This window comes from Belonocnema kinseyi, chromosome 6 (genome assembly GCF_010883055.1).
Source record: "Belonocnema kinseyi isolate 2016_QV_RU_SX_M_011 chromosome 6, B_treatae_v1, whole genome shotgun sequence".
Lineage (NCBI taxonomy): Eukaryota > Metazoa > Arthropoda > Insecta > Hymenoptera > Cynipidae > Belonocnema > Belonocnema kinseyi.
The window spans coordinates 3,354,693-3,366,281 of NC_046662.1; the positions used below are offsets into that span (position 1 = coordinate 3,354,693).

The 11,589-nt window shown below is 23.3% G+C and overlaps 1 protein-coding gene across 5 annotated transcripts in view; it reads right to left on the reverse strand.

Annotated features, from left to right (window-relative positions):
- The window catches only part of LOC117175099 (equilibrative nucleoside transporter 1), a 79,767-nt gene that overhangs the window by 2,020 nt on the left and 66,158 nt on the right, over positions 1 to 11,589 (reverse strand). For all 5 annotated transcript variants that reach the window (XM_033364648.1, XM_033364649.1, XM_033364647.1 and 2 more), the window contains 2 exons: positions 11,085 to 11,393; positions 6,134 to 6,348 (listed from right to left, as the gene is read on the reverse strand). In XM_033364648.1, coding sequence (XP_033220539.1) covers positions 6,134 to 6,348; positions 11,085 to 11,393 — 524 coding nt within the window. The remainder of the gene's footprint in view (positions 1 to 6,133; positions 6,349 to 11,084; positions 11,394 to 11,589) is intronic.

The following is an 11,589-nucleotide window of genomic DNA, read 5'->3' on the forward strand; positions in this document are numbered from 1 at the left end:
TTGAAGATTCATCATATTACCTGAAAATTAATTTAATTTTTGGTCTTAATTCGTTTATTTTCACTAAAAATTGCACTATTCCACTTTTAGTTAAAAATTCATCTACTTTTTTTTTAAATTCAACTACTTGATTGAAGACATAACTCTTGTTAAGACATTATTTATTGTTATTCAACATTTTCATTGAAAATTCATAATTTTAGAAGAAAACTCATCTCTTTGGTTGAAAATTCGCTTCATTTTTAGTTGAAAATTTATTCTTTTACCTAAAAATTTCACTATTTCAATTTCGGTTGAAAAATCATGTTTTGCTTGAAAATTCATGGAATTTTGTTTTAATTCCTATTTTTTCTTGGAAATACAATTATTTATCAACAGAAAGAAGATCTTCAAGCAAAAAAATAAATAAATAAAGGATTAACAAAATAGTTTGACTTTCACCCAAGTTTATTTTGTTAAATTTCGTCTTTTGGGCTGAAAAATTAGGTACTATATTCTTAATTATTTTTAATTTGTGCATTTTGTTGAAAATTTATTTATTTTGTTAACGATCTTTCTCTTGAGTACAAAGACAAACCATTTAACTTTTTTTTTAAATTTCATTATTTAATTAAAAATTCAAGTTTTTTGTAGAAAATTATTGTTGTTTGAAAATGAATCTTTTGGATTAAAGATTCATCACTTTAGTTGAAAATTCGTGTTTTTGGTTAAAAATTTAATTATTAAGTTTAATATTTCAGTTGAAAATTCATATATTTTTTTAAAAAATCGACTTTTAACTTAAAAATGTAACTATTTCGATGAAAATTCATTTTTTGTTGTTAAACAATTTTTTTTACCTGAAAGTTCAAATTTTTTTTTGAAATGTATCTTTATCCGTTGAAAATCCAACTATTTGGTTTAGTATTTATCATTTCAGTTGAAACTTTATTTTACTGGTTAAAAATATTACTATGTTGTTAAGAATTCATCATTTGGGGTTTAAAATTAGTATTTTTAGAGGAAAATTGATCTTTTTTGGTTGAAGATTTTTCATTTTAGTCAAAAATTCGTGTTTTAGATTGAACATTTAATTATTTGGTTTAAGATTCAGCATTTCTGTTAAAAATGTACTTATCTGGTTAAAAAAATTTACGATTTTTTTGGGAAAATACATATATTTAGAAACATTTTAAGAATTGTGAAAGGCTTAAAAAGAATAAAAACATTTTCTTAAGATTCCTAGGAAAATTGAAAATGATTTTTCATTTTAAAAAATGATTGTAACAGAAAATTAAAAAAAATTTTAAGATATTTCCAAAATGACCAAAACAGAATCTGGAAGATTTTAAGGATTTTTTTTTAATTTGTAGGTTTTTCCAAAAGTAGGAAAAATTCGGTTAATTTTAAAATGTATTTGGACGTTCTATTGATTTTGAATCTTTTCAAAACTATGAAATATCTCTTGATATTACTCAAATTTTGTTTACAAATAATAAGTGTTCAATTTTTATTCATGCGTCAAAATTTAACAATTTCACTTACAAACTAAGAATTTTTAGAATAAAATGATTCAAATTGTAAATTGTATATTTGTGTTCAATTTACTCGTCTTCAATGAACAGTGAAATTTTTAATGGCTAAATAAACTAATAAAAATAATATATTAATCAATTTATTTATTTATTCAATTTAATATAAAAAATAATATAAAAGAAGACCTAAGACTTTGAATTAAAAATATTTTATTGATGATTCATAAAAATTTTTATTTAAAAATAAAATTATGGGAACAAATGATATTATATTCAATTATTGTTCAGTTTTTTTGTACTTTAATTATTTACAAAACTGTTGAAATCAAACTTGGGAAAATTTTCCTTTTTAAAATTCATAAAATTCCCAGTCAAGAAATAAATTCACTTTTTTTTAAAGATTCATCATTTTAGCTAAAAATTCATTTCATTTTTGGTTTAAATTTGATTAATTTAACTAAAAATTCTAGTTAAAAATTCATCTTCTTTTTTTAATTCAACATTTTAGTTGAAAATTCAACTATTCGGTTGAAAATTCGTGATTTTTTGTTGGAAATCCGTCTTCTTTGATAGCAAATTAATTTTCTTCGTTCAAAATTCTTAAAAATTCATACATTTTTGTCTTTAATTCATATATTTTTCCTAAAATTTCACTATTTTGTTGAATGTTAAACTTCTTTGTCCAAAATTTAATTTTTTGAGAATTCATAAATTTATTAGAAAACTCATCTCTTTAATTGAAAATTGAACTATTTTGTTGAAAATTCGTTTCATTTTTGGTTTAAAATTGACTCTTTTAACTAAAAATTTCAATATCCCATTTTTAGTTGAAAATGCATGTAATTTTTCTTTTTCTTTTTGAAAATGCAAATATTTGTTTAAATTTCGAACTATTTTCTTGAAAATTTCATTTCTTTTGAAGATTCATCATTTTACCTGAAAATTAATTTAATTTTTGGTTTGAATTTGTTTATTTTCACTAAAAATTGCACTATTCCACTTTTAGTTAAAATTCATCTACTTTTTTTTAAATTCAACTGCTTGATTGAAGGTATAAACTCTTGTTGAGAATTCATTTATTTTCATTCAAGATTTTAGTTAAAAATGTTTGGTATTTTGTTGGAAATTGACCTTCTTTGTTAGAAAATTCATTCTCTTGTTTCAAAATTCTTAAAAATTCATATATTTTTCTGAAAATTTCACCATTTTGTTGAATGTTTAACTTTTTCGTCCAAAATTTAATTTTTTTAGAAGATTCATAATTTTAGTAGAAAACACATCTCTTGGTTGAAAATTCCCTTCATTTTTAGTTGAAAATTTATTCTTTTAACTAAAAATTTCAGTATTTCATTTTCAGTTGAAAATTCAACTATTTGGTCGAACTCTTTTATTGAAAATTCAATGTTTTTTTCCAAGTTTCATCATTGTAGATGAAAATTTGTTTAATTTTTGGCTTAAATTTGACTTTTTTAACTGAAAATTTCACTATTTCAGTTTTAGTTGAAAATACATGTATTTTTAGTTGAAAATTCAAATATTTGGTTGCATGCTAAGCTCTTTGTTGGAAAATTAAATGTTCATTGTTTTAATTCAGCGATTTGTTCGAATGTTTAACTCTTCTTAAGAATTCATTTATTTATATTCAAAATTTTAGTTGAAAATTGTTTTTCCTTTCTGAGAATTGATCTTTTCTATTTGAAAATTTAACTATTTCGTTAAAAATCCGTAGTTTTTTGTTGGAAATTCGTCATTGAATATATATTTTTTAATTCTTGTAATTTTCTGAAAACTTAACTGTTTTGATGAAAATTGATTTTTTCTAGTTGAAAATCGAAATCTTTGGTTAATAATTCGTTTTAATTTTTATTCGGAATTTATTGTTTTAACTAAAAATTTCACTATTCTATTTTTAGTAAAAAACTCTCGTGTATTTCTGGAAAATTCATGTCTTTTTTTTAAATTGATGTATTTTTTAAAAATTTATATATGTTTGTTCAAAATACAACTATTTGGCTGTTTTATTCACAACTAAATTTTTTTGTTTTTTTTGAAGATTCATAATTTTAGTAGAAAACTCATCTCTTTGGTTGAAAATTGAGCTATTTTGTTGAAAATTAATCTTTTCTAGTTGAGAATCGAAGTTTTTGGTTGAAAATTGGTTTAATTTTTAGCTGAAAATTTATTCTTTTAACTAAAAATTTCACTATTTCATTTTTAGTTGAATATTTAACTATTTGATTGAATGCTGAACTCTTTCGTTAAAAATTAAATTTTATTTTCAGATTTATCATCTGAGTGGAAAATTCAACTCCTTGGGTAAAAATTGAACTATTTTGTTGAAAATTCGTTTCATTTTCGGTTTTTAAAATTTATTCTTTTAACTATAAATTTCACTATTCAATTTTTAGAATCAGTGCTTTATTTCTTTTTTTTTCTTTTGATAATTCAATTATTTGGTTAAATTTTGAACTCTTGTTGACAATTTTCCTTTTTTGTTCAACATTTTAGTTGAAAATTGTTTTTCCTTTCTGATAATTGATCTTTTCTTTTTGAAGATTCAACTATTTGGTTGAAAATTCGTGATTTTTTGTTGTAAACTCCTGTTTTTTGGTAGGAAATTAATTTTCTTGGCTTAAAATTCTTAAAAATTCATCCTTTTGTTTTTAAATTCAACTATTTGGTTGAAAATTCATGTGTATTTTTTTTTGAAATTTATATTTTTTTGTTCTTGTTGAAAATTGAAATTATCCAGTTCAAAATCGAATTATTTGGTTAAAAATTCGTTTCATTTTTAGTTGAAAATTCAACTATTTGGTGGAATTTAAAACTTTTTGGTTGAAAATTAAATTTTATTTTCAAGATTTATCATCTTAGTGAAAAATTCAATTCCTTGGGTAAAAATTGAACTATTTTGTTGAAAATTCGTTTGATTTTTGGTTAAAAATTGACACTTTTCACTACAAATTTTTATATTCCATTTTTAGTTGAAAATTCATGTCTTTTTTTCTGAATTCAACTGTTTGCTTGAATGTTAAACTCTTATTGTAAATTCATTTTTTTTTGGAGATTCATCATTTTGTATGAAAATTCGTTTAGTTTTTAGATTGAACTTGATTCTTTTAACTACGCATTCACGTCCATTTTTAGCTAAAAATTCATTTTTTTTTTAAATTCAATTATTTGGTTGAATGTTTAACTCTTTTGTAAAAATTCATTTTTTTCTTCGAAATTTATAATTTTAGTTGAAAATTTTTTTAATTGATTTTTTCAATTGAAAACTGATCTTTTCTAATTGAAAATTCAACTATTTCCTTGTAAACTCATGTTTTTTTTTAAATTCAACTTTTTGGTAGAATTTTTAACTCTTTTGTTAAAAATTGTGTTTATTTATTGATATATTGAAATGAAAAATGATCCTTTCTGATTAAAAAGGCAGCTGTTTCCATGTAAATTTATATATTTTATTGAAAAATCTTATTTTTTGGTAGCAGATATATCTTCTTGGTAGAAATATACTTTTTTTTTTTTTTTAAATTTAACTATTTGGTAGAAAATGAAATTATTTGGTTGAAAGTTAAATTTTTGTTCAAAGAGTCATCTTTTCGATTGAAAATTTATACTTTTAACTGAAAGTTTAACTACTCCATTTTTAGTTAAAAGTTTGTATTTTTAATAAAAAAAAAAAACAAATCATCTAGCTCAGAAAATCATATTTTTGTTTAAAAATTCAACTACTTGGTTGAATGTTTAACTTTTTTGTTGAAAATTCATCTCGTTGGTTGAAAATTCGTCTTTTTTTGTTAGCAGGTTAATTTTTTTGTTAAAAATTAGTCATTTTTGGTTAACAATTTATCAATTTAGTAGAAGATTAAACTATTTAGTATAAAGCTAAAGTTTTTGTTGAAAATTCATGTTTGTTTGAAAATGCAAATATTTTGGTAGAATTTTTAATTGTTCCGTTAAAAATTGAATTATTTAGTAGATAATTAACTTTTTAACTGAAAAATCATATTTCCGGATTCAAAATTTAACTATTTTATAAATGATTCGTCTTTTTCACTTCAAACTTCAGGAATTTGGATGAAAATTCATATATTTTGTTGAAGCGTCCATTTATTTGTTAAAAATTAAATTTTCTTAACTAAAAATTTAACCATTTCATTTCTGGTTTAAGATGCATCCTTTATTAGGCAAAAATTCACCTACTTGGCAGAACATTTTTTTAAAATTGATAATTAATTTTTTCAAGTGCAGAATTTAACTATTTTATTTTTGGTTCAATATTAATCTTTATTAGTTACAAATTCAACTGCTGTATCGAAAATTAATGGTTTTTTGTTAGAAATTCGTCTTTTCAGGTAGCAAATTAATTTTCTTGGTTCAAAACTTTTTAATTGAAAAATCATATTTCCGAATTAAAAGTTTAACAGTTTTATCGAAAATTCATGTATTTTGTCGAAAATTAATCTTTTTGGTAAAAATTTTATAATCTTTGGTTACAAATTCAACTATTTTATTGAAAATAAATCATTTTTGTGATAATTTTCTTTCGAATTATTGATCTGCAGGTTCGAAATTATAAAGACAATTTTAATACTAGCAGAGTTTTTTTTTCATACCTGGAACAATACACCATGGAAATGGAAGAAAAGTATCCACTCGTGAGTCCCATGGCAATGGCAATTACCAAGTAAATCCAATCATTCGTAATTAATAGTGGAATCGTTCTCTCTACCAAAACACCAGCTATTTTCGGTTGATAGTTGCAAACCAAAAAGAGTGGAATGAAGAAAACCCGCAGAAGAATTGGAACGAATGAATACTTCGGACTTGGCTGAAAAAATAAAGTTGTATTCATTTTCAGGATGGCCGCTTTAATCGACGAAATAAATTCCCGGTTTTTTTCCTGTGTCACAAACATTTTTCACGTTCAATGAAATTTAAAAAATGGAATAAAGCTAAACAAATTTCCACTTGAGGTAATAAAAATTGAGCTGCAAACGAAAGCACTCAAAGGGAACTGTTAAATTTTCAACTTTTAAAATTGAAATTTATAAGTTTTCCATGAAAAAAATGTTGTATTCAAACGCTCAATAATTTACGCATATAAAATTGAAGGTACTAACATTTTTCAATATAAAAAAATATAAATCCACGTTTTCATTTTTAATGCTCTAAATTAAAAAAGCAATCAATGAACTTTAAAAATTTCAAAATTATATAATTTTAAGAAATTTTAAGCTAGAAACATCAAAAATTGAAAAAAATTTAACTGAACATTTCTTAAATTAGAAATTCAATTATTTTCTTTTTAAAGAGTTTAAAAATCCTTGGAAAGCTTCAAGATTTTATTTCAAAATCTTAAGAAATCTAGAAGTTATTTTTAATTTAAAATTATTTTGGAAATTTTTTCAGAACTTCTAAAATATCTGTCAAAATTAATTGATTTTTTTCTACAATTTTCAGAAAATCCCACAAATTTTAGAACATTTCTTCACAATTTCGATGTATAAATAACAATTGAACATTTATTATTTGGAGGCGAAATTGGACTAATTTTAAGAGACATGTAGAAGTTTTGAAAATATTGGAACTTAATGTAAAACTTGAAATGATAGCCTAATATAAAATAAAATGTAGATTTTCGCAGATTTTAAACAAAAAAATTAGATTCTTTTCAAGAATTGTGAAAGGCTTCAAAAGAATAATAACATATTCTTAAGATTCACAGGAAAATTAAAAATAATTTTTTATTTTGAAAAATTATTTTAAGAGAATATTTAAAAAGTTTTTTAAAGGTTTAAACAAAATGTTCAAAAAAGATTCTAGAAGATTTTAAGAAAACTTTCTAAAATTTGCAGGATAATTTTCATCTTTTTAAAACTCCTAATAATCTCTTAAAATTACTCCAATTTTTTCTACAAATGTTAATTTGTAAATTATACATAAAAAAATTTTAAATTTTAACTTACAAATAAAACATTTTTTAAATACAACTATTAAAATTGTAACGTTAAAATTTTAAAGGCTCTTCGAAATTTGAACGATTCCAGGCTTTCTATGTCAAACAATTCAGTTAAAGATTCTTTACTTTTAAATATTTGGTTTCAATTTACATGTCTTCAATACAAATTCAAATATTGCTCAATATTCAATAAATAACCTTTTTTTTTAATTAAAAATTCCAAATTAAATGAGTTAAAAATTGAATATTTTGGACTGAAACAATATTTTAAATTCAATAAAATCTTTTTATTAAGAATATATTTTTATGTCAAATATTTTTGTTCACTTTTTATTACTTAAAGTACAGATAAATTAAAAAAAAAAGATTGATTTATTAGATAAAATAGTTTTTTATCCAAAAATTTTTAACATCAAAGGCTTTTATTTTTTATTTGATCAAATCTTTAAGAAAGCATTTGAAAATTCTTTAAATTAAAAATGTAAGCTAAGAAATAAAAATTTTAAATGGAAAAAAATGGTTAAGATACAAAAATTTTGAATTACGCATTGTCAGCTAAATAAAAGCATAATTGAAAAACATAACAATTCCACTAAGTATTTCAAAATTGTTGAAATTGAACGTGGACAGATTTTTCATCTATAAATTTGTAAAATTCCCGGTAAAAAAATTCATTATCATTTCCCGGTCCCAAAAAATTCCCGGTTTCCCGGTTTTATTATTTATTAAATTATTTTATTATTATTTATTATTTTCTTGAAAATTCAACAATTTTTTCTTAAAAGTTCACATTTCTTGGTTTAAAATTCAACTGTTTTGTATAAAAGTCACCTGTTTGCCTTGATAATTCAACAGTTTGATTAAAATTTTTTTCTTTTTTCTTGACTAAAATATTTTTTTATTGAAAATTCGATTTTTTTGTTGAACATTTATCTTTTTTGGTCTGATGATGTAAGTGTTCAACTGTTTTTTATTTAAAATTAAAATCTTTCTTGTTTTAAATATCTACTATAATATTTTTTGGTGAAAATTCAACTTTTTTATAAGAAATTCAATTAATTCGAAGAGAATTCGCCTGATTGGCACTAAAATTCAACAGTTTTTTGTTTTCAAAAATTTATGTAAATTGTTGTGAATTAATCATCTTGTTTGAAAATTCAACTTTTTTTTTTAAAAGTTATATTTATGGTTTAATAATTCAACAGTTGGATTAAAATTTTGTTTCTTTTTTCTTGAATAAAATATTTTTTATTGAAAATTCGACTATTTGGTTGAACATTTTTACCTGTTTCGGTTGAAAAATAACTACTTTTTTGTTAAAAATCCACATGTCTGAATTGAAAATTAAAGAAGTTTGTAAAAAATTCGTATTTTCGGGCCGAGAAGTAAACGATCTGGAAGAAAATTTATAAACAATTTGGTCGAAAATTGATGTATTTGGTTGAAATTTGTACTTTTTGAAAGAAAATCAATTTTTTTGGTTAAAAATTGAATTGTTTGTTTCAAAATTAACTTGTTTAAAATTAATCTTTTTAGATTAAAAATCAAACTCTTTGGTTAAAAGTTGTACTAAATTGGGAACAAACATTTTTTTTATTTTAGTTGAAACTATCGTTTTTTCAGGGTAGAAATAAATTTTTTATACTGAAAATCTAACTATTTTGTTGAAAATTCAACTGGTAGATTGCAACAAAATTTTGATCTTGAAAATTCATATTCTCGGGTTGAAAGTTCAAATTTTTTATAGAAAAATCGTGTTATTGATTTGAAAATTTTACAATTTGGTATAACATTCAATTACTTGGTACAGAATTAAACTATTTTGTAGAAAATTCGTTTTTTGTTTTGTTAAATTGAACATTAATTCTCCTCAATAAAAATTACACTAAATCATTCTTGGTTAAAGATTTGTATTTTTTAGCTTAAAAATTCAATTATTCAAATTCAACATTTTTAGAAACGAAAAAAAATAGAGACTAAAAATAATTTTAAAAAATTTGGACTAACATCACATTCATTTTTTAAAATATTTGGTTAAAAATGTATGCATTTTGTTAAAAATTCATCTCTATGGTAAAAAATATATACATTTAGTTTAAAATTCGTATATTTTGGTACAAAATTTTAAAAACTGTTATTAACAATGCAATGCATAGTTAAAAATTAATTTGTTTTAGCTGAAGATTCCAATATTTTGTTTAAATCGCTTGTTCTTTGGTTATATTCAACTGCTTTTTATTTAAAATTAAAATCTTCGTTGGTTTCAATATTAACTATAACACTTTTTGCTGAAAATTCAAAAGTTTTTTTTTTCGAAAATTTATGTCATTCATTGAGAATTAATCTTTGTGTTTGAAAATGTAACTATCTGGTCGCAAATTCAGCTATTTTGTTAAAAGATAATATTTTTGTCTTGGAAATTCACCATTTTTAACGGGGCTTAATCAGCCATTGAGACCATTTTTAGCCAATTAGTGAATAATTAAAAACAAAAATTTAATATTTAAAAAAATATTAAAAAGTATATTTAGTGTATTTTTTTCGATATAGTAGTAAAATAGTATCATCGCTCAAAAAACGTCTAAAATAAATTATAAATTAATTTTATCAACCCTTTCCTTTTTTGGGGTCGCTGATTACGAATCTGAACAAACTAACGTTTGGCATATTTTTTTATTTTTTTCTGAAAATTGGTATACGGGGGTTTTTGGGATCACTGATCACGAATCTGAACTTAGATTTTGACATTCAAAATGGCGGGCCAAAATTCAAAATATTTCTCAATCTTTTTTTGAAAGTTGGCACAGGCAGGGGGTCGCTGATCTTGAATCTGTGTTCAAAATGACAAATATTTAGAATATTGAGATTTGAAAAAACATACACCTACTCACCTAAAACATGGATTAGTACCAATTTTCTGAATTTTTAAAATCTAAATTCAGATTCGTGATCAGTGACTCCAAAAATCTTGTACACTAATTTTTTTTTAAATCCAGAAAACTTTATTATTTTGACCGCCATATTGGATCCGTCATTTTGGATTTGCAAAGTCTGATTTCAGATTCGTGATCCGCGACCTCGAAAACCTCTGTATACCAATTTTCAGAAAAAAATCCAAAAATATTCCAAGTTTCGTGCGCTATCTTGGATCCACCATTTTAAATTTCCTAAATCTGAGTTCATATTCGTGATCATTGACGCCAAAAACCCTTCTATACCAATTTTCAGATAAAATCAAAAAATATTCCCAATTTCGGCAGCCATATTGGATCCGCCATTTTGAATTTTCAAATCTGAGTCCAAATTCGTATTCAGCGACCCCAAAAACCCTTCAGCATCCATTTTCATAAGGATATAATAAAAAGTTTTTTCAATAATGAATTTTTACAACAAAAAAAGCTTTTTTTCATCTTTGTTTTGTAAGTATTCACAAATCTAATAAAAACTAATCTGAAATCGCAAAAAGTGATAAGAAAAAAGCAGGGAATACGGTATTCCCACCATGCCGCAAAGGGTTAATGATTAATTTTCATTTTAAAAATTAAAAATTAAATATTATAAATTATAAATGATATAAATATTAAGGAAATGAATGACTGTCTCACCAATTGGAACATGGAGCCAAGTAAACTACCGAGCATGGCCGTGACGTTGAAAGTAATAAAACACATGATACTCGTGTAATATTCATGCGGCACTATGAAGTCATCCTGGTACCTCTTAATGCTGGAATGGACACCAGGAAACAGAGAAAGTGTTACAAAAAATATGAAGAAGACGTTGAAACACTGGATCCAGCATTGCTTGAATATTTTAATATAAGGTGGCCTTTGCGAGGGTGATCCTGCTGTATTATCTAATCTTTTCTTATTCACTTCTTTGTGGAAAAGAAGCTCGTGGTATCGGTAAAACCTCTGTAAAATAAGAGAAAAAAAAAACAAAAAATAAAATAAAATTCAGGTAAACCAGGATGTCTACTCAAATCCTGGAAATAGTACATTACATTACAAGGGGCCTTCGACATTCGTCCCGTGTAATGTATACTATTTTTCTTCCTATCCGGCCGAAAATTCGTTGTTTAGTTAAAATTTCCAATCAAAAGCGCGTGAG